At 38.5% G+C, this 25,432-nt stretch overlaps 1 protein-coding gene across 1 annotated transcript in view; it reads left to right on the forward strand.

Annotated features, from left to right (window-relative positions):
* The window catches only part of LOC124776996 (laccase-9-like), a 162,524-nt gene that overhangs the window by 119,804 nt on the left and 17,288 nt on the right, over nt 1-25,432 (forward strand). Inside the window, exon 9 of the mRNA XM_047252244.1 lies at nt 12,845-13,063. Within this exon, the coding sequence (XP_047108200.1) occupies nt 12,845-13,063 (219 nt within the window). The remainder of the gene's footprint in view (nt 1-12,844; nt 13,064-25,432) is intronic.

Here is a 25,432-nt window from a genome sequence, read left to right on the forward strand (position 1 = left end):
GGGGCCACCCCAGATATTGAAGTGTCTTTCTGGACAGTAAACTCCTGCCCAAAATTGGACATCGCCAACATGGAAAAGCTTGCCAGAACTGCTTTTAGAGCTGTGAACAATACCTGCTGGGATGGATCCCACTAAAAAATTTTTCCCTTTTCTTCCTTAGTTCATTAAGCAGAGCTGTTAACTTAGCAAAATTTGGGATGAATTTCTCTAAGACATCCACCATCTCTATGAAGTGAGCTACATCTTCACATTTTTAGGTGGTGGGCTGGTGTAAATCACTTCTTTTGGACCCTGATTAGTACTAACTCAAATTGAGATGCTATATGTTCTAGAAATGAAATCTGGCTGGGCAGATTTTGCTTTAAGTGATTTAACAGTCACGTGTTTATTTTTTTATCTCTATTTAGTTGATCAATAAACAGTAATTAATAGCATTAGTCAATGGTGCCCATTACCCTGCTGAATTACACACTTTCAAGTAACTAGAATTACTACAACGCCTGACCTATGTTGAACAGTGTATCACCATGATATATAACCATCAACAAGCCAAACACAAACTGGTTCACTGAGTGCTGCTACATAAACCAATAATCTGACTTTAACATTGTACTCAAAATCAGGTGTAACTGATCAGTCACAAAATCATTTGACAACACTGCAGATTAACATAGTTACGCTCACACAGAGTGCGTGCTACACAGTACTACCACCTGCTTCCTGTAAATTCAATACTGTCCATTCAACATGCAAGCTCACAATATGTGTCAGAACCTGGAAAGAGCTGCATACAAAACACAATACACTAACAGCTCAAAGGCTAACCGAAGTGCATACACTCCAGTAAGCACGGTGGCAGACTGTTTTATTGAAATTGCGCTGGATGTACCATACTGGACCCATCAAACAGCACACTCCTGTTGCCAGTGCAGTGCTATCTGGCAGCCAACATCTACCCAAGTGTTGTCTTCCAGTGCTTCCTGTCTGACTGCTCCACAGAATGGTGCCTTTTGGCTGTCAATGTTCTCCCCGCTGGTACCCAGCATTCTGTTCTTCCATCACAGCCAGCTTTGCACATTGGCTATGGATGGCACAGGTGTATCAGTGCTCTTACTGGCAATGCCTTCATAGTATAGACCAATGACAGCTCTGTTTGCATGGCCTTTCAGATTGCTTCAGATGTGTGGCATCCAGTGATGACACATTGGTAGAGAGAAAGAGGTTCTAAACTAATTTCTCAAAGGCTCATCTGAGTGAAATGAATTTATAATTGTAGTTGACATCCAGTATTGATAATTGGTGTGATTTATTGCAGATTTGAGTCTGTTAGGAAATATGCTTTCAGACATTGACAGATTATAATGATACTTCTAGCTACTGCAAAAATTTAATAATCTGATAATAACAGTAGCACACTGTGAAGAATAACTGCTATTTAGGAACATAACATTATTTTGTAACTTCTTTAGAATCTGTTTTCTTGAAAGTATTGACTATCTGTGCTGGGAATAAAGTAAATCTAATGCATTTTCATTTGACTGTCAATTAGTAAGTACATTAATTGCTAGCATCATTTGGAATGCCTTGATGAAACTGATGGCCAATGGTTACAGTGTTCAATCATTTCTGCTCAGGTATTATCTGGAGATTTGGTTTCACTCATCTCACTGTTTTAATTTGTTTCTTGTTAATAATGCTGCTCCAGTTCATTTCTGCTTTATTGTTAGAATGATTTTTTGTGCATTATGCATGTGTTCTAATTATTTGGTCACAGACTGGAACATTTTATCATACGATATAACATAACTGGTCATATATCAGCATGTGAGTCCTTGGTGAGAGCAAACTCAGTGAAAAAGTGACTGTAAATATGGGTGAATACAGTACTATCTACATCCAGCAATATGGCCAACACTACCACATTTGGTTTAACAGGTTTTACTTCCATAGTTTTAAGACACCCTCACTGAATTAGTTGTGGCCAGTCCATGTCTTAATTATATAGTTCAGTCTCAATTACCAGATGCACATACTGCACTGTCTATAATTATATGATAGTACTCATTGTGTAGTATAACCTAGCCAACTGTCAACAGTCCCACTCAGATGAACAATACATGTGGCACTTTTATCTCAAAGTTAACAGTAATCATTGTTAATGATCCTGCTTCAGTGTCTGTCTTTTTATTCACAATAATACATCATTGCACCATCTCATTATTATGGTTCTCACTGATGTGGGCTCCACTCTCTACATCTTGGAACAGTCTGTTTTAAAACGGCTTCATGACCAGTGCTTATGTAGCTTTGCAAATATAGCTATTAAAGTTTCACATTGCTAAAAGTGTAATATTGACAATTTACAATTAGAATTTTACATTTAAAATTAACTGACTAGTGCAGAAAAATTGGTTTTGATCTGAATTTTATGATAAGAGTTTCATCTGAAATAAGCCTTCTTGATGATGAAAACTGAAAAATAGCTAAATAAACAATACCGTACATAAAAGTGTTAATTGTGCAGGAGCTAATTAAGTGCTAATGTTCCTACCATGTTTTGGAAATTAGATACATGAATACTTTAAGTATTTCTATGGGTTATTTTCATAATTAAATCAATAAATAGTAATTACATCTGCTTACATGTCAACAAAGTGACTGGATTAGGAAATAATTACTATTAGTTAATAGAACTGAGTTTTAGCAAAACTAGTTTCTAGAGATGGTTGAAATGAATTAGGAAATTATTCTGACAAATGTAATTTAGCAAAGTTGGGCCTGGTCGTTTACTCGAAGATACAGAATGACAGCTTTATTGTATGGCACATCTCTCACTAACAATAATGATAATTATGAAGGCAAATAAATAAATAAATACATAAATAAATTTCATTTAAGGGGGCAAATAACAAAACAAAACAAGAATGGGTCCCAATTTACTTTGCTATAACTGTTAGTAAAAGTCATTCAACTTTGTTAAAACCTCTTCATTAGAGCAGGTTGAATTCTCCTTTTTTCTACCCAAGGTACTTTACTGCCAGGTTTTACTCATTTTTTTCTGATTCTGTTCAGTTTCAGCCTTGTATATTTTAGGATAAAAACAAATTCGAAGGGCTGGAGGAATATGCTTCGAACAGAGTTAAACTTTTCACCTACTGTATCTGCTTTGTATAATCTTTCCCTAAGCTCTCTTGTTGGATTATGCCATTAAAAAAAGAAATAAATGTCATTTCATCCTCAGCGTGGTGCAAGCTTTTTAATTTAAAAAGATTTTCGTGTTTCATTTGTTGATATTACTGCTCATTTAATGAAACAACTTCTCATTTAGTCTCATTAAGCTGAGATGAACCTCTTACTCCGGGCCTGGTCTGGATGTGTTTGATTCTGTTATTAGCTGTGTCTTTAGCAAGACAGTTACAAGGACAGTGGAGTTGTCAGGAAGGGATAAAGGGCAACTAATGTTAGTATCATAGGGGATGATGAAATGATTTTGAGATTTTGCAACAAATGGCTGTAAGTACAACTGGAACTAGTCAGTATAAATTAAACTCTGTGGTTTTCATGATACTGACATTGAATTAGTACATCTATCTGTCTTGTTATGACTGGATGTGATTTATTTAATCAAGATTTAATGTTGTTCTTTGCTAGTTGTGAGCTGTCCAACTGCCTGATTATTGCTGTAAGGAAATATAATATTGCTACTCCTATTTTACATGAATAATGTACAAGAAAACCTTTCAGTTGGCCAATAATTCATTATCTTTTTTCGGAATCTGTTTTCTGTCATTCTATCATTATGACCCTTCCATTTTGTTCTATTTTCTTCTATCTTGTCAACAACTTAACAGATTTTTAAATCTGGTCTTCTTGTTTTATTTTATCAATTGCATTACAGCCTTTTACATATCTCATAACATTCAGTTCTGCTGCCTGTAAACATGATTTTTCATTATTTGTTACTGCTCAAGATTCAGAACTATAAACTAGAGTTGGTACAGCCTTAACTTTATGGAACCTCATTTGTATGTCTTTTCTTCTTTTTCTTCCCATAGTTTTTCTGATTGTTCCACAGATAGCTTGATATTTATTAACCTTCTTCTAAATGTCTTTGTCATAGTTAAAATTAATATAACATCCTAGATAACTGAAGAGGAATATTTCTAAAATTTTCTTGTTTATTATTAATTTCAAGCTGAATGGATTTTTTCCTTTGAAAACCATTACCTTTGTCTTATTTGCAGATATAGTTAAGTTATAATAAATTGCATTTTGGCTCAATCTATATACTGCTCTTTGTAAATTATAATCTGTTTCTTGTGCAATTATGTGGTCAACATATACAGCATTCTGTCACATCAGAACATCCAGTATAAGGCCTCTGCATATGAATCTGTCCAAGTCTGCAAATGAATCTAAATGGCATTGCATTAACATTTCACTTGTATGAGTAAACATCTTAACTATAGTCAAGAAATATATATTCTCAAAGAACTTTGAGTTTCTCCAAATCTGGCTGGCAATGTTAGGCACTTGTGTATTCGTGTCCACACAGGTACTTCGTCTCACAAAGTATGCTCTTTTATGCATAGCAACTCTGTGGAATTTATTTTTTATTTTTTTATTTTCTTTGATTATATAATAAACTTATAGTTCTTATTTAACAAATTCTTATGTTTTGCTTTACAAATTGCCTACATGGAGCCATTTGTTTACAAAATGTCAGAATTAATGCTATTACAGAATAATTCTCAATAGCATACAAGCTAATAAGTAAAGTTATTACTTTTCTACACCAGAAAATACTATCGGAACTAATTTCATTACACGAGGTATGTAATAAACTACAACAAAACTTATCTTGCTGCAAAATATGCATTATCAGTTTTTAATGCAGAACAGAAAAATCTTTGATTAATATCTGATGTGGATTTCATGGGCCCTGAGCAAAAATATGTACACTGTAAAGCAGGTGTTTTCATTGTATGTGTTCACCCATTTTCAATTCCAACAGATGTGATTTTGTTCCAATGTGTCTGCAGTAACATACAAGCAAAGAACTATCATATGAACAGCAACCCAACCCCATAAAACTTATTATTGCTACAGAAACAATACGAATAATCCAGTGATCCAAACCTGACAGATCTGAACCTGAAAGTGAATATGAATCTCGGTTTGGACATGACAGTGGCTTAAATAATCCAAGAATGACACAACTGGGAATGCAGCCACCAATGAAATGGAATTCAGTGGGTAATGCAAAGCATATCACCCAGTTTAGAACTTGGGTGAATCAAACAGGGCATCTTGCACAATTACTCCAAGAATATGATTTTATAAACTAAATATACTGTGCTTTGGAAAAGTTCATTGGTCAGGCAGCTACTGAACAGTCACCAATGGTAAAACACTCCTTTACTCAGGGCATAGTGATCAATATATGCATACTATTAGCCTAGCACATAGTGAAAAAGTGTCTAAGGCTCAGATGGGATTAAATCCAGTTATGATTGAATAATTACTGCACACTTTCATCCTACTCACACCACGACTAATATTGTGCAGGTCTATGCGCCAATAGAAGACTCAAACAATGAAGAGAAAGACATTTCTTATGAGCTGTTGCAAAATGTATTTGATGAAATATTCAGTCATGATCATACACTTCTTCTGGATGATATGAATGTGTTCCTTAGCAATAACAGTAACAGTTTTCAGCACCCCTCGGGTAGAATAAAAAATGATTGATAATGATGAGTGTTTCATATTATTCTGTAGTCTTTATGGACTCTGTCTAAGCAGTAGTATCTTTCAACATAAAATGATGCATAAGAAGACCTGGCATTCACCTGAGTGAAACACTCCAAATGAAATTGAATACATTTGTGTAATTGTGTGATGGAAGTCATGTTTGCAAGATACACAAATCTATCATGCTGCGAATGTTGGGTAGGGCCAGTTGTTCATCTCAACAGACTTGAATGTGAAATTCAAGCTGCAGCAGTGGTGATAACCTAAGCAACTGTTTGATGTGCCAAAGCTGAAGACAAGGAAGTAGAAAATTCATTCATAATCAGCCTTAGAACTGATTCCGATCACTTCAGCTTCTACCTGATGACACTGAAATACCATCTTTAAAGTCAAGGATTCTGTGAATACATGTGCTGAAAAGACAATTGGATGATGCAGAGGAACACAGAAAGAGCGATGGCTTCAGGACCGATCTTGGCATCTGATATATGAGAGAAAGATTTACAAAGCAACAGTGTGAACAAGCTAAAGGTCAAGAAGAACTTCAAGCAGGTAGACATCAAAATGCAGAGTTTGACTGCTGAGTCAAAAGCAGCTGCGGAACTGACGAAAAAGGTTGGTTTGAAGAAAAAGACAATGAGACAAAAAATACTTTCTCTCAAAATGACACCAGGACTTATTTTTACGGAGGCCATAGTTTTACAAATGACCCCATGGAGGATGAAAATGGCAAACTTCTGTTCATAAAAAAGATGAGCATGCCACCTGATGCACTGTGTACTTCAAAGAAACCTTAAACCAGCTCAACCCACTTAATGCCCGCAAAAAAACGAGACAAAATTGCAAGAGCTAATGATAAAAACAGGTGACATCACAGAAGCAGCATGATGAAAGGCATGCTAGGGTAGTCCATGCAGTTGCAATGACCACTGCGGATGGCGTAGTGGTGAGATTATCTGTCTTGTAAGCAGGAGACCCTGGCTCGAAGCAATAAATACTGTGTCCAGAAGGTGTAGTGGTTAGAGTAACTATCTAGTGAGCAAATTAAAGCAAGATGGTCAATGATCTCTTCAGTACAGATGCATGCCAGGCACAGACTCTTATGGGCATTGGCAAAATGCTATGAATCCATGAGAAATGAGGATAATGGGCAAGGGGCACTACATCAGTAGTGTGTGAGTAAGCTGAGAATTTGGGTCTGATGGGAGGCATGTGAAGATAGTCAATTTTCAACTTTCCTCATTGATTTCAGTGAATGCCCACTTGCAGTGAATTTCTGTAATTCCTTTGTGTCCGCTTTCTAGACAATTGGAGATATGGCATCATAGCTAAACTATGAAAGTAAGGATAACTAATTGCATGGTCAAACTGGAGAGATATCTTGCTTCTCCCAGTGCCAGGAGAAGTCTTTTGCCTCATCTTTCTAGAAAGGACACCGGAAGCAGTAGACTGTTGACTATGAGAAGAACAGGGTAGCTTCAGAACAGGAGATCCTGTACTGAATAAATATTTGTTCTGCCAAACATGGTAGCATCCGCCTCCATAGAGCAGTGTTCAGCTTGCCTGACTGTTATTCTGAGCACGTGGGTTCAATCTCTGATACCATGAGGGATTTTTGCTTAGTGGGAGGAATGAACCAGAGTCCATTCAGCCTTGTGAGGCCAACTGGGAACAATTTGACTCTGAATGAGTGGCTTGAAGGTCTGGAAAGCCTGCATACCACATTCGGTGACATGATTGACACAGGATGACATAGTGGTCAGGTGGCCACAAGTGACACATTGGACTAGAATGTAGGGCCATTTTTCTTGTTTTTAACATGATAGAAAAATGAATCAAATCCAATTGTCCACTTCTACTGCTTCCCAACTTTGCTGCTACTAAAGTTCATTGCTTTGTAAAAATGAGGTCAAAAACCTCATTTGAGAAATGAGTTGGTTTGTTCTGCAATCTTCCAGTATTGTAAATATCTGGAGCATAAAAGGGGGGAGCTTTAGTGTTTATATATCAGTGAGATAATAGCTGCGGAGCCTGTTAAGATGCATTTAACTTTTCTGGTCATAACCCATTGCAGTTGGCTGCAGTATGATAAATAGGTTTACTTTATGTGCTGAATACTAATATTTAGATTAAAAATCACAGCTGTTCCACACATGCTTATTTCCAATCGTAATTGATAAGTAAAATAACAGAACAACAGAACAGAACAGAGTCCAGACTATTGACCAACATTATCTCACACCAAAAACTAACTAAGGTACAAAGTGTCCAGTGATGCTCATGTATTACTACAACTCAAAGGTGCTACAATCACATATTGATCATTTACAATTTTAAAAAAATTTACAGATCAGTAATATTTTATGACATTTACATTCCAAAAGTTCTTAAAATTAGACTCTAATTTTTATGTAAACAACAATAGTAAAAGATCTGATTCATTTCAAAACTTTCTCTAGAAATTAATGCAATTTTGCATTTTTAAATATTTTCTTATTGGACATTTTGTTATATTTGCACCTAAGTGAAATAATTCTATCATGTATTACATCGTACCAAAGAAAGCCAAAATTTGTACTACTTCTGAAGTATTTTTGTATATTGGGTAATCTGACTGTCTGATTGTATTGGGAACTCCAAGTATTTGTGTGTATCAAGTACTTCAACTTTTGTGTGCATCGTGTGTTCTGGTTTGGTAGAAAGTAGAAAAAAGCTTTTGACAGGGAATATCAAGAGGCTATGTGGAATATTGTAAGCCTGTGTGGAATTTCTGGCCATCTAAATGAGTTCCTCAGAAACCTGTATCTTGATTCAATTTGCTGTATAAGAACATAAGGTGGGAACATCCCTTTCATTAGCATTCTGACAAGGATGCAGTTTGTCACCATTACTTTTCATATTAAATTTAGAGTTCATAATGGAGATAACTATGTGCAACTCAAACTTGGGTACACATTGGAATGAGCTGTCTAGGCTTACAGATCTGGACTTTGCTGATGACATTATTCTTCTGGAAGAAACACCACAATATTTACAACTAATGACTATTAAGTCAGATGGAATGGCCAGTCTTGGCTTAACACAATGCATTCAAATTATAGTACAACAGAAGGTACTACAAGATGTTCACCAATTTCCGTATCTCAGCAGCCTTATCTGTAAGCATGGGGATGTAAATGTGGACACCAGGCATAGAAATGAGCAAGCTTCTGCAGTCTTCCAGTGAATGTGATCCATATGGCAATTACTCTTTAAGTATGTCCACATAGCTTTAGATATACTACTCTATCATCTCATCAATAGCTCTGTACACTATTTGATCAAAAGTACCCAGACATTTCTATGTAATGCAGAATTGATCACAAGATGTCACAAGGGACAGAACCGCCATCATAAAAGGAGTAGAGGAGTGTTGTCTTGTCAGTGAGAAGCAATAACAGCAGAATGGTTTGGTCAGGAGAGGTCATTGACTTCAAACATGGATTAGTCATTGAATGTTATGTGAGTAACAAACATGTCAAGTACAATCCTCCGAAAGCTGCACAAGTTGGCTGTTAGTGATGTGGTGCGAAGTGGAAATGTGAAGGAGCAACCACAGCTAAACAAGACTAGACAGACCTCTTGTGCTGATGGACAGGGACAGTTGAGCATTGTGGATGGTGACTGTAAAGAATCGCGTAAATCAGTGGGAGGAATCTCTTGTGAGTTCCAGAGTGCTACCAGCAGAATGGATTTGTCAGGAGAGTTCAGTGACTTCATACAGGAACTAGTCATTAAATGTTATGTGAGTAACATATGGTACAATGATTGAACAACTTCTTGTAGCCAAACATTTCTGTAGTCAGTGAGCTAAGCAACACTTGAGGTAGTATAAAGAGTGGCACCACTGGACAGTGGATGATTGGAAATGCGTCATTTTGAGTGATGTATCATGCTATGCCCTGCAGCAGTCTGACAGAAGGATTTGGGTTTGGTGAATGCCGGTAAAACATTACCTGCCATCATGTACATTGCCAGTACGGAGGAGGTGGCATTATGGTATGAGGGAGTTTTTCATGGTTTGGGTGAGGTCTTCTTATTACGTATAAGAAAGTGCTAAAGCAGAAGGGTATGAAAATACACTCCTGGAAATGGAAAAAAGAACACATTGACACCGGTGTGTCAGACCCACCATACTTGCTCCGGACACTGCGATAGGGCTGTACAAGCAATGATCACACGCACGGCACAGCGGACACACCAGGAACCGCGGTGTTGGCCGTCGAATGGCGCTAGCTGCGCAGCATTTGTGCACCGCCGCCGTCAGTGTCAGCCAGTTTGCCGTGGCATACGGAGCTCCATCGCAGTCTTTAACACTGGTAGCATGCCGCGACAGTGTGGACGTGAACCGTATGTGCAGTTGACGGACTTTGAGCGAGGGCGTATAGTGGGCATGCGGGAGGCCGGGTGGACGTACCGCCGAATTGCTCAACACGTGGGGCGTGAGGTCTCCACAGTACATCTATGTTGTCGCCAGTGGTCGGCGGAAGGTGCACGTGCCCGTCGACCTGGGACCGGACCGCAGCGACGCACGGATGCACGCCAAGACCGTAGGATCCTACGCAGTGCCGTAGGGGACCGCACCGCCACTTCCCAGCAAATTAGGGACACTGTTGCTCCTGGGGTATCGGCGAGGACCATTCGCAACCATCTCCATGAACTGGGCTACGGTCCCGCACACCGTTAGGCCGTCTTCCGCTCACGCCCCAACATCGTGCAGCCCGCCTCCAGTGGTGTCGCGACAGGCGTGAATGGAGGGACGAATGGATACGTGTCGTCTTCAGTGATGAGAGTCGCTTCTGCCTTGGTGCCAATGATGGTCGTATGCGTGTTTGGTGCCGTGCAGGTGAGCACCACAATCAGGACTGCATACGACCGAGGCACACAGGGCCAACACCCGGCATCATGGTGTGGGGAGCGATCTCCTACACTGGCCGTACACCACTGGTGATCGTCGAGGGGACACTGAATAGTGCACGGTACATCCAAACCGTCATCGAACCCATCGTTCTACCATTCCTAGACCAGCAAGGGAACTTGCTGTTCCAACAGGACAATGCACGTCCGCATGTATCCCGTGCCACCCAACGTGCTCTAGAAGGTGTAAGTCAACTACCCTGGCCAGCAAGATCTCCGGATCTGTCCCCCATTGAGCATGTTTGGGACTGGATGAAGCGTCGTCTCACGCGGTCTGCACGTCCAGCACGAACGCTGGTCCAACTGAGGCGCCAGGTGGAAATGGCATGGCAAGCCGTTCCACAGGACTACATCCAGCATCTCTATGATCGTCTCCATGGGAGAATAGCTGCCTGCATTGCTGCGAAAGGTGGATATACACTGTACTAGTGCCGACATTGTGCATGCTCTGTTGCCTGTGTCTATGTGCCTGTGGTTCTGTCAGTGTGATCATGTGATGTATCTGACCCCAGGAATGTGTCAATAAAGTTTCCCCTTCCTGGGACAATGAATTCACGGTGTTCTTATTTCAATTTCCAGGAGTGTATTTTACAGAATTGTGTACTGCATAAGGTAGAGGAACAGTATGGAGACAATGATGATATCAATTTGACAATGCTGTCACAAAAGGGCATCTATAAGGCAATGGTTTGTTGACAATACTGGCCCACCCAGAGACTTGGCCTGAACCCAATAGAACACTATTGGGATGAATTAGAATGTTGAATTCACTCCAGACCCTAGTGTCCAAAGTCACTATCTATCACTTTTGAGGAAGGATGAGCTGCCATTCCTCTATGGGATCCAGATACCTTGTTGAAAGTGTCCCCAGCATAGTTCAAGCTGGCATAAAGGTGAGGGGTCAACACATCCCACATAAATGTCCACTAATAGGTGTATGAATATTTGTGGTCAAATAGTGTACATGCAGGAGACTTGGAAAACGTCAGTAAAATCAGCGTATGAGCTCATGGTTCTTCACTGATGATACTTAGGTACATTTTGAAGATCAGTTATTGCAGTTATATTGCAAATGATGAAGTGCTGAGAAAAAGTGGTCTATGCATTTTGCACAGAATCATTGTAAAAAAAGACTGAAGTTTGTAGAGCATATTCTATGCATGAAAGATGGAAGAATCCCTGATTCAGCACTGTTGTGAACGAATGTAGGGATACAGAAGCAGAGAAAGACCTTGTAACACTTGGAAATGAACTTTTGCAGAGGATCTTTGGTGCATGAAGATAAAGTGGGAGAAAATTGAAGACTTGGCAGCTGATCATGTTTGCTTGAAGAAACTTGTTCTCTGATATGCAACTTAGCGTCAGAGGAACTAAGCCTAAGCCTTCAGGTGGCTCTGGGTTACATTTTGTACCATTCATCAGCTGCAAACCTGTCTGATATAAGATTGACATGTAAGATCTTGCAGGCAGTCCTTATAATACAAATAATTCACAGAAATGCATTTGGAGCTGCAACCAGCACACTCCCCAATAAGTCTTTAAAATGCATTTTCATTAGAAGCAGTAGCAAGCAAGTGAATACAGAACTCCACATTAAAGTGGCTATTTATCTCTGAATTCACTGCTCACAAAAACACTGGCAGTTAAGGGAGAAGAAGAAGCAATGCACTCAACCAAGAAACTAATTTGCAATGAATCCCATATTAGAGCTGGGAAACATCACTGTATGGAAATATTCCCATTTTAATTCTGTTGGTAATTGACAACACCAAATCTAGGTTGGTAATGGATACCTTTCTATCACTTCCAATAGTCATACACATTTTGGAAACTGCTTCAGTAATTTGAATGGATTCAACACACATGTGTCTTTCTTTAAAGTACAATAATGAACTAGATGCTGACATAATCAATGATTTTGGTATGTTTTGTGCAGCATCACTTGCTTTAAAATGTTGTTTTCATTATTCATGTTTAGCACGCTCTACATTTGGGCTCAACTGATGAATTCCACATCAAATCTATTGTATTAGTTAATGTGCGAGGTATTTCATTATTAGATTTGTTTTTGCTGTCATGCAGATGTTTTTTGGAATTGGTTGAATTATGACAATTTCTTTTCCTCTTTTTAAAGGGACCAATCAAGACCATCCTTTCCACATGCATGGTTATCATTTCCATGTGGTTGCTATGGAACTTCTAGAAGAAGAAGAAATTGTGTCACTTGTCCGGGTGAAAGAAATGAATGAAAATGGTGCAATAAATAAGACTCTTGAAGGAGCACCTCTTAAAGATACTATATCTGTTCCAATGAGAGGTTATACAGTAATTAGATTCAAAGCAGACAATCCTGGTAAGATAACTTTTTTTTCCTCAAATAACACGCATATTTTACTCTATAACTCTTGCGACACATGACTTAAAAAAGGTCAAATTATTCAGTAAAGTCCATTACTTTTCTTTTGGGTATCAGATAATGCTCTTAGTAAATATTATTCTAATAATGCACAGAAAGTTCTGGTTGAGAATAACGATATACTCAGGAAAAAGAGATGACACACTGAAAGGCAAAAGCACTGCATTGTTGACAGATATATAAACAAAAGGTACAGAGATTTGCTTTGTTAGCTTTCAGAATGAAATTCCTTTCTCAAGTTGTTGCACAAAAACACACACACTCACTCCATGCCCATGCCTGTCTCCCTACAGTGCACTCATTTGACTGCCAGCTCTTTCCTGGTCCACGATGAGTATACTGTGTAGTCATCCAGCTACACATGGCTAACAAAATTAAGGCCTAACCTGCTATATCATCTAGTTAAGTTATGAATCAAGCCAATAGTGATCGAGACTCAGCCCTGCCACTAAATTTTCGCCAGACTAACATAAAACACTGAGTCAATCCTGCTTGTTGCAAATCTGATGTGATGTGGAAAAAAACACTCTCTGATTTCTACTAACCAAAGTTAGACAGTTTTGTCTAACTTTTACCTCTACGTACACAGCTAAGTACCATACAACTACATTCACATATGGTTATATTGATGTGACAATATGGCATTTACTTCTAAGTGAACACAGAGTGCTCAGTCTGACACTTATTATTATATTACTCGCATCTGAGTGTACTGCACCAATCAGGTGTAAGCAGAGTTTACAGATTTTCTTGACAAATGAATCTCCACCAATTTATATAATAATTTTGTAAACGAATCCATAAGTAAACATAATAGATATCATCAGATTGTGCAATTAATAATAAGAATTTTAAGTGTGCCAGAAAAAGTAATTTTAAATGTACATTCAGAGCTAGTAGAGAGCAATTGTAACAATGGAAATAAAGTAATTTCTTTTTATGGATTATAGCCTGAAATTAATACATTGTGTACAAAATCATATGCAATTCTGGTAGAAAAACAGTTGAGATAATATTAAAGTGCTTAAAAAGTTGTAATTATTTTTGCTATCGACAACTTCTGTTGAGGAAAGGTAATACTAGAGGAGGGCATCCCTTTACAATATCCCCCCTCACAAAATTTGGAAACAATTCGTGTACAATATTTTGTGACAAACTTTAAGATTTTCCAAACAGTATATAAAATGATGCCAAAAAATAGAACACAGATGTATAGAAGTATCTGATACATTATATATTATGGAAAACATAAGAAAAATATCTACACTACAAGTCATAATTTTTATACTGTACATATCAGTACATGCCTTTCAGATTTTCAGATCTGTGCAACATACTGTCACAAGACAAATAATTCAAAGTCAAAACTACAACATTACAACACTAAACTATGGAAAAAATTACAGAGAAAATGTAAATTACTAGAATCACAAACTGCAAGTTTACATCCATAAAACCACACCTTCAAAATCTTCAAACGAGAAGAGAAAAAAATTCAGAACATAAGGCATGATGAGGGAGCCGACTCGAAAAACTCACAATGACAGGCACATACCAGAAGAATATACTCAATCACGTGTTGGATTATAGCACAAAATCAATCAGCCACATAAACCAGAGAATTTAAAGATATGTTGACTCATGAAAGCACAAAATAATGAAAAAATAATAGGGCCTAAGCTTACAATGTAGGGACTAACCCATGAATCCAAATCACACTGGGTAAAACCAGCAAAAAGTTTCGAAGCAACAAAATGAATAAAGTTCATAATCATATTAGTATGTTCAATCATATGTATCATATGTAAAGAGTATTTATAAGAAGCATCTAGCCTAAATCAATAGTTGCACACTCTCCTTGAATACACACACACAAACACACACACAATTCAATTTCCAGTCAAATACAATATTGCAGTACTCAGGATAAATACAGGTAAACAGAGCCATAAATAGCTTTTAATGATGACATAATTGAGTAGCTTGAGGGCCAAAATCTGTGTATGAAAGCATGACATGTATACATCTTGTTGTATTGTCTGTACTAGTAAGTGTCTTCCACACAATTTGCTAGTTGTTCATACAAACTAACCTATGTACATAGAGACATTGAAGATTCACTTGCAATAGAAAAAAATGTATATAATACATACTGATTTCAAGTTACATAATGTATTGGGAAGTTAATCCCCATACTTGAAAAAACATACATTTATGTGGAATAACATTGTCTTTAGCAGTCTTTCCTAACAATTTACATAGCTCAGTCACAACACTGATGTAGTTGACAGATGCTTGAGTACGTTACTCAGCACCTATAATCTCTCATAAGTCGACTGTTCCAACAGGGTACAGCCATACAGCAGTGTGAGGAGTAGATCTACCCATATCTCTCAGTTTCCTCCCTAGAGTTCTGATCAGATGTTCCAATGGATAGGTAACTTCCTGTCTAGTATTCACATCAAATCCTGAAACTTTTTGTTTTTTTGTTTTTACTAAATATGCTGTTCAATACCTTCCTCACATCACACGGCATATCCTCTCCCTATTTATATTGCAGAAGCATTTATGTAGGATTTGCTTCAGAAAGGACTAAAAAGTTTTCACATATGAAACTTTAATAAACAGAGCTAAATGCAGTGAAAAAATGAAATTATAAGGTGATACACACAGATATACTAAGATACTATTCCTAATTTTTACAATATTTAATGGCATTATCCCATCTCAAAATTGTAAAAGGATCTATTCATTTAGTCTCATGGCATATATGTATCAAATTTTAAAGCAAAAATCTACTACAAAACATAACTATATGATGTATCATAGATTTAAACTCAGTCAATAGCTAAGACAGAATTTTAGAAATCACACCATCTTACATACCACATCAGTGACAAACAAAACACAAGTATATAGTCTTATGAATCTGCAAACGTAGTGTATATTTTCTTGTAGACTAGGGATCATTATGCATCCATGTTTAAAGATCTTATCTTCTATACCAGAAGTTAACAGTACTTGACATCTTACCAATTTGTTTGCTTCCTAATAGCTCTTCTTATCTTTACACTGGCAATGGACATTGCCACAAAATTTTTACTATACTTAATCATGTCTCTAAATTATTCAGATATACCACAAATTGGGCTATCTGTATCAATCAAACTGTTCCCTTCCCATTGATCAATCTTAATCTTAATGTAAGGACACTCCAAATCTGAATCATCATCTCTGTTATTAGACACTTCATGTAAAAGATCACTTTTAATTTCCTCAAATGCTACATCCACACTGTCTTTACTTTATTAGTATCATAGAATTACTTTGGTTACACATGTTGTCAGGTAAAGATTGAACACAACAAATGGATTCCATGGCATCACATCACTTGTTACAGAATGAACACAAAATACATTACTGTCAAAATTACACTTCCTGCTTAGGTCATCTTTCACTTCATTCCACCAATTTGGATACAAATTTTGACTAACCATGGCTAACTTATTCCAGAATGCACATTTATTTATGTTATCATCAATCTGGTCCCAAACAAACTTCAAAACTTTTTAACCTTTATTCTCTTGCGTCACAGATAACTCACATTTACTGTTTGAATCATAACTCTGCTTAACATTAATGAAAAACTGCTTTGACTGGACTGGTATTCCATGACACTCACTTATAATATCACATACATCCCTTACCTAACCTGTATTGTCAACATCCTTCACAAATAACTCTGAACATTCATTATTCTTAAACTCCACAAATACCTGATACTCATCATCATCATCATCATTATCATCATCATAATCTTCCAAAATTACTTCATCAACAACATCATTAATAACACAAGTATCATCTCCATTAAAGTCACTTATCTCACCTACATCCGTTTGCAATAAGCTACCAGTCTCAGACTTACCAACCTCAGTTATTTCACAGCTCTCATTCACATCTACATAAAAAATATCACCTAGTTCAGATCCAATACAGTCACCACCTGATTTACATACATCAAGAACACTGTTTTCTGACCAAGACAAGAAATCATTAGTACCTACTACATCAAAATTCTTACTACTCTCACATTCTGGTTTGTGATTAGTACCTGCATCACCATAATGAAACATAGTATCCCAAACTTTTGATCAAAGCATAAATGTGCCATATTATTAACACTTATTATAGTCTGGAAGTGTGAACTGGGGGTCCTGTGTTTGTTGTGTTTCCTCACCCCAAAATTGTTGACCTTCATTGAGGCAGACTTTTGTTTCCTGAGTAATTACTTCTATGACTGTTTCTCCTATTAAATTGCCCATTGTTATCCCCATTATTCCTATCCTGCTGATGTTCAAAATTTCTGTCTCTATTAAAATTTGGATCCTGATAGAATTTACCATTATCTCTGTTTCTGCAGTTATTCTCATTGTGATTTCTATTGTTTCAATTATTAAGGTACATACTTCTCTCTACGGCCCTATCATCCTGTAAAGATATCGTAAAAGCTGCTCAAGACAATCATCAGTTCCATGTACTAAACCCCACTGCAACCTATCTGGTAATCTCCTCTTAAGTGCATCAATCAACATAATTTTGTCAAATGGTTTGTTAAAGTGTGTTAATTTCTTAAGTTGGTTCTTACAAAATTCTTTCAGAGTTTCATCCATATTCCTCTAATAAGGACCATTCAAAAATTCAGTTTTAATTCTCCCCTGTTCAGCTTCCAACCAAAATTTATTTTAAAAAGTTTTCTTGAAACTTTGATACTGTATATTTCCCACTGACTTAAATTTAAATTTACCCAAGACAGAGCTTCATCTTCAAGACATCTTTTAACAAATTTAATTTTTTTATTGTCACTCATGCCTGACACCAAACTATCTCTGCAGTGGTGCACAAAATCCACTGGATGTAAATTGTCTGAGGGAAAACTTTTTAATGGAGTGTAGGACCATGCAGTAGCATTGTTTGAAGACAGATTTTTGTGAATACAGTTTCCCTGAGCTGTGGAGACTTTTGGATCTAAAACATTTTCATTAGTTAGCATGCTGTTTTCAACATTAAACATTTTTTGATCTAAACTACTAAAGTTGTGTTCCATATTTCCTCTGCAGCCTTCTGTTGAAATCTGAGTTGTTAACAGTTTTCTCCTGTTGTGAATATTGTGCAACTTACTCATTTTTCAAAACAATAAATTTATTTGTCAAGATATTGACTTTTTCATTCACATTTTTCAGTCCATCTGACAACCCATTTTTAGCAACAAAACCAGAGTACTAAGTTGCTCTACTTGGCATTGTACCCTGTCCATTTTATCATTGTTTTCAGTTCGTATTGCTGTCAACTGATCATGTTTTAATGTACATTAGAAACAATGTGCCTAATTTTGTGTTGAGAAGTGATATTCATAGCCATAATACTAGAAACAGAACATCTGTAGACGTACCATATCATAGATTATCAAAATCGCATAACTCTTAGCTAGTTCTTGGACTAAGGATGTTTAATAGACTAAGTGCTGACTTTAAAGAACTACCTGTAAATATCTTTAAAGCTAAATTATACAAGCTACTAGTGAACAATCCGTTTTACACCATTGATGAATTCTTTGAAGATTCTGTATTCTAACGTGTACCTATTTTATGTAAACCAATTTACATTGATATAGTAGTTTATGTAGAAATATATGCTTTGACTTTGTCTATTGCTGTAATCAGCTGAGCGACAATAAAATTATTATTATTGATTGCACTGAATTTGTTACTGTTATCTGTTTTTATTTCTATTAACTGATCATTAACTGCACTCAGTTTTGCCAAAATCAATTGCTTAATATCAGTTTTCACTGTTTCTTTGCTTTCTACACTTTCACTTAAAATTCACAGATAGTTTGTACTTATCTATTCTGATGTCCTTCATCGTATTTGTGAAGTCCTCTCCCAATTCATCTGGTCCATCATCGTTGTTATTGATATTATCTCATCACTGTTGATACGACTTTGTTGAGGAGCTCTTGGGCCCTTTTTTTGTCGAGTGATTGAAGTCCAATAACATTTTTATTTAAAAATACACAAATAATTGTCCTTTCTTCTTTGGCAACAGACAAAACTTTGCTATCAGTCAACAGATCATGGCTGATGCCCACTCTTGTACCCTCCCATACATCACTATTAGAATTGCCTTAGGCTCTTCACTATTTTCAAAAACTTCAAGAGGTGTAAGGTATACAAAAGAAAAACTTTTTTCTTATCTTCATTTTCTCCTCTTGTTGTTGTTGGCTTCAAGTCTTGCATCTAGGATACATTTTTGAAGCTGTAATTTTTATAATGTTGTGGGTTCTTGATAACTGAATAACTGATGAAGATTTGCTTGTTTCCATGAATATCTGTTTATTTTGTCTCCTTCTTCTAAATCTCACCAACTTTAAAATTTTCACTTCTATCACACCACAAATTACATTATTAGTGACACACAAAAAAACACTTCTGGTTCTGTCAGAGGCATGCCCACTACTAACATTCTGCAGTATTCACAATATTCCAAAGAGTTTACAAAGCAGAAGAGTTTACACATTTTCTTAACAAAAGAAGGATCTTCGCTAAAATATATCATTGTTTTGTAAATGAGACCAGAAATAAATTTTATAATTTTTGTCGGATTGTGCAATAGGATAATAGGAATTTTAAGTATTCCCGTTATTTTGTAATTTCAAACATTTCTCAAAGAAGAGTAATTTTAACTGTACATACAGAGTACTAAAAAAATAATTTCCTTTTTTGTATTTATCTGAAATATAATATATCATATACAAAATCAAATGAAGTTCATTCAGTTAACCAGCTGAGAATGTTCGCCTATACAAGAATTGACAGTATACACAGTATCGGTTATTTCTATAAAAAAAAAAGGTAGTGTTAGAGGAGGGTGTTCCATTACAACATTCAATTGACAAGAAAATCTAACTACTAATGTCCAAAAGGGAAATAATATCATTTGCATATCACTATTTTAAAATAACAGCTACTCATTACATTACAGATCAAAATAAACACTATGCTGTTTCACCAGAAATTCATGTAAAAAAAAAGCAAGAAAGAAAACAGGAAAAATACCTTTTATATAGGTCACAACTAGTGATGTCTTTACAACTGGGGTGCGGACTGGGTTGGGGTGAGTGATGGACAGAGGCGGAAGGCAGTGATATGGTTGGGGGGAAGCTTCTAGCCACTTGTGGGAGAGTGGGGAGCCACTTGTGGGCTAGTTAGGGATGCAGGTAGAGATGGCAGGTGGCAGATGGCTGAGCACATGATTTTGCAGACTAGGGCGTGAGATGCAGCACACAAGTAGTTGACATGTATTGGACAGGGGTAATGAGAAAGGGATGGTGTGTGTGTGTGTGTGTGTGTGTGTGTGTGTGTGTGTGTGTGTGTGTGGATGGAGGGAGGGGGTGGGACAGTGAGTTAACTTAGCTTTACACCAAGGAAGTTATGGGAGTGTAGGATGTGCTGTCAGGATAGCTCCCATCTGCACAGCTCTCGAAAGAGGGTGGTGGTGGGGAAGATCCAGATGCATGGGTTGTGAAACAACCATTGAAGTCTCGCATTTTGTGCTCTGCTGTGTGTTGTGCTACTGGATTGTCCACCTTGCTTTTGCCAACAGTTTGTCAGTGGCCATTCATACCGGTTGACAGTGGTTGCTTGTCACACCAATGTAAAATGCTGTGCTGGTATACAACAAGGCTGCTTTCACAGGTGGCCTGGTCTCTGATGGGGTAGGATAAGCCTGTGATAGAGCTGGAGCAGGAGGTGCTGGTTGGGTGGATAGGGCAGGTCTTGCATCTGGGTCTTCCACAAGGGTATGATCCCTGGGGCAGGGGATTGGGGGTGGGAGTGGCATAGGGATGGACTAGGATATTGTGGAGGTTGGATGACGGAACGCCACTTTGGGAGAGGATGGAAGTATCTTGGGTAGGATGTCCCTCATTTCAGGGATGATGATAGATAATCGTAGCCAAAGTGATACCATTCCAGAAGTCCAACACAACATCCAATCCCTGCTGAAATCCTTAAGCCCTTCCCAGACCCTCTCTGCTGAATTCGTCTCCCTGCTCACCCCAACAACAGTCCGCACACAATGTTCTACGTGCTCCCCAAAATCCACAAACCTAACAATTCCGAGACCCCATTGTGACTGGTTATAGTGCCCTCACCAAAAGAATCTTGGCCCTTGTTGACCAACATCTCAACCAATTGTGAAAAACCTAGCCTGCCACGTTAAAGATACCAACCACTTCCTGCACCAGCTCTCCACCATCCTCACACCCTTACCTCCCTGGTCCCTACTCGTCACTGTAGATGCAACATTCTTATACACCAGCATCCATCATGCCCATGGCCCTGCCATGAATGAACACTACCTTTCCCAAAGCCCTGCAGATCCCAAAATCACCAGTTCACTCCTCATACACGTAACCAACTACATCCTAACCCATAACTACTTTACCTTTGAAAGGGAGGTATACAAACAAATGCATGGCACAGCCATGGGTACCCACATGTCACCCTCCTATGCCAACCCCTTCTTGGACCACCTACAGAAACATTCCCAACTTCCCAAAACTCAAACTCCTGTCCAGGACAACTTATCCTCATTACTCCACAATCTCAACCCCTTCTCTCCCATTCACTTCATCTGGTCCTTCTCTAGCCATCGTGCCACCTTTCTAGATGTTGATCTTCTCCTCACTGATGCCTCCATCAACACCTCAGTCCACAGCATATCCACCAATCACCAACAGTACCTCCAATTTGACAACTGCCACCTCTTCTACACCAAAAAATCCCTCCCATACAGCCTGCCCACCCATGGCAGACACATCTGTAGTGAAGAGAACTCCCACATCCAGTATGCTGAAGGCCCCACAAAAACCTTTGCAGACAGGATATACCTCCCAGACCAAATATACAAACAGATCTCCCATGCCATAGCCACACACACACCTGATCCTCACATTCATCCCAGGAACCAACCACAGAGAAGCACCCCCCTTGTCACTCATTACCACCAGGGACTGGAGTGACTAAACTACATCCTTTGTCAGGGCTTTGATTATATATCATCATGCCCTGAAATGAGGGACATCCTACCCAAGATACTTCCATCCCCTCCCAAAGTGGTGTTCTGCCACCCATCCAACTCAACAAGTTCCTAGTCCATTCCTACATCTACATCTACATCTACATCTATATGGATACTCTGCAAATCACATTTAAGTGCCTGGCAGAGGATTCATCTAACCACCTTCACAATTCTCTATTATTTCAATCTCGTATAGTGTGCAGAAAGAATGAACACCTATATCTTTCCTTACGAGCTCTGATTTCCCTTATTTTATCTTGGTGATCATTCCTCCCTATGTAGGTCAATGTCAACAAAATATTTTCGCATTCGGAGGAGAAAGTTGGTGATTGGAATTTCATGAGAAGATTCTGTTGCAACAAAAAACAATTTGTTTTTATTGATGTCCAGCCCAAATCCTGTATCATTTCTGTGACACTCTTTCCCATATCGCGATGATACAAAACGTGCTGCCTTTCTTTGAACTTTTTCGATGTACTCTGTCAGTCCTATCTGGTAAGGATCCCACACCACGCAGCAGTATTCTAAAAGAGGATGGACAAGTGTAATGTAGGCAGTCTCCTTAGTAGGCCTATGCCACTCCCACACCCAGTCCCTTGCCACAGAGATCATACGCTTGTGAAAGACCCCGATGCAAGACCTGCCCTAACCAATAACCCAGCACCTTCTAATCCAGTCCCTGTCACAGGCTTGTCTTACCCTCAGAGGCTGGGTCACCTGTGAATGCAGCCGTGTTATACACCAGCTCTACTGCAACCACTGCACAGTGTTTTACATTGGTATTACAATCAACCAGCTGTCAGCAGAACGAATGGCCTTTGCCAAATTGTTGCCAAAAACAAGGTGGACCACACAGTGGCACAACATGCAGTAGAGCACAAAATTCGAGGTTTCAACGCCCATGGCTCTTCACAACCCTTGCCATCTGGATCATATTCACCAAAAAAACTTCCCTGGCCTAAACAACTTGGTGACCCTCCACCTCCAACCAATAGAGAGAGAGAGAGAGAGAGAGAGAGAGAGAGAGAGAGAGAGAGAGAGTGTGTGTGTGTGTGTGTGTGTGTGTGTGTGTGTGTGTGTGTGTATGTACACTGCGCAACTGTCTGCCAACTACCCCCTCTACCTTCATCACTAGCTAGTCCACAGACAGCTTCCCATTCTCCCACATGCTGATAGACACTCCCCCCCCCCCCCCCCCCCCCCCGGACCCCGTCACAGCCTCCTGCCTCTCTCCATCCCTTACTCCACCCGACCCTGCACCCCACCTCACCCCAGTACACTTATCATGGGCTAGGAAAGAACTGTCAGTCAAATGAGCACAATGTAGGGAGACATAGCAAAGCAAATCTCTGTACCTTTTGTTTGTTTATCTGTTAACAACAATGTGCTTCCGCCTTTTGGTGAGTCATCTCTTTATTCTTAAATATTATTCCAAATTATTTTGAGTGAAAAATTCTTTATATGACTGTACATGAGAAGGACACAGTATCTTGGCTGTAAAGCCCCTTTATAAAGTGCATAATTAGGTGGCAGTGGTAAAATACAGGGAGCGAAAGGCTATTTACAATTTGCACAGAAACCAGATGGCACTTATAAGAGTTGAGGGACATGAAAGGGAAGCAGTGGTTGGGAAGGGAGTGAGACAGGGTTGTAGCCTCTCCCCAATGTTATTCAATCTGTATATTGAGCAATCAGTAATGGAAACAAAAGAAAAATTCGGAGTAGGAATTAAAATCCATGGAGAAGAAATAAAAACTTTGAGGTTCGCCGATGACACTGTAATTCTGTCAGAGACAGCAAAGGACTTAGAAGAGCAGTTGAACAGAATGGATAGTGTCTTGAAGGGAGGATATAAGATGAACATCAACAAAAGCAAAATGAGGATAATGGAATGTAGTCGAATTAAGTCAGGTGATGCTGAGGGAATTAGATTAGGAAATGAGACACTTAAAGTAGTAAAGGAGTTTTGCTATTTGGGGAGCGAAATAACTGATGGTGGTTGAAGTAGAGAAGATATAAAATGTAGACTGGCAATGGCAAGGAAAGTGTTTCTGAAGAAGAGAAATTTGTTAACATCGAGTATGGATTTAAGTGTCAGGAAGTCGTTTCTAAAAGTATTTGTATGGAGTGTAGCCATGTATGGAAGTGAAACATGGACGATAAATAGTTTGGACAAGAAGAAAATAGAAGCTTTTGAAATGTGGTGCTACAGAAGAATGCTGAAGATTAGGTGGGTAGATCACATAACTAATGAGGAGGTATTGAATAGGATTGGGGAGAAGAGAAGTTTGTGGCACAACTTGACTAGAAGAAGGGATTGGTTGGTATGACATGTTCTGAGGCATCAAGGGATCACCAATTTAGTATTGGAGGGCAGCGTGGAGGGTAAAAATTGTAGAGGGAGACCAAGAGATGAATACGTCAAGCAGATTCAGAAGGATGTAGGTTGCAGTAGGTACTGGGTGGTGAAGAAGGTTGCACAGGATAGAGTAGCATGGAGAGCTGCATCAAACCAGTCTCAGGACTGAAGACCACCACAACAACAACAACAACAACAATTAGGAATAAATGTAGCAACTCACAGAATAGTAGCAACACTGGGTTATTACTGGGCACACACAAAAGAACGAAAACTTCTCTAGCTTTCAGACATTTCCTTTTGTTGTACACAGCTACATTTTGATGGCTGAATACTTAATGCCAGTTTAGCAGGTTGATCACAGTGAAAGATTTTGTCTGCCTAGGAGATAAAGGGAGGCAGGGAGCAAAAGGAGGTATTGTAAAGGGTGACTGATAGATTGTGGGAGGCTGCTAGTGCACAAGATAGGAATGCAGTGGGGAGAAGCTACTGGTGCACAGGATAGGTATGCAACATCTGGGAATTGGAGACAGTGAATTCATGCAGCGCACGAAGACTGTGAAGAGGGGGCAGGTGGGTTGGAGGATGCTGAAACCTCTTATCAACTGTTTGTAGTGCAACCTCTCATGTTAAAGATACAAATCACTTCCTTCACTAGCTGTTCACCATTCCCACCCCATTAACACCTAGGTCCCTAGTCATCACTGTTGATCCCATCATCCTACATGCTAACATCCCCTCATGCCAGCACACAACTACCTCTCTCAATGTCATTTCAGTTCAAAGCCCACCATTTCATGCCT

Source organism: Schistocerca piceifrons, chromosome 2 (genome assembly GCF_021461385.2).
Source record: "Schistocerca piceifrons isolate TAMUIC-IGC-003096 chromosome 2, iqSchPice1.1, whole genome shotgun sequence".
Lineage (NCBI taxonomy): Eukaryota > Metazoa > Arthropoda > Insecta > Orthoptera > Acrididae > Schistocerca > Schistocerca piceifrons.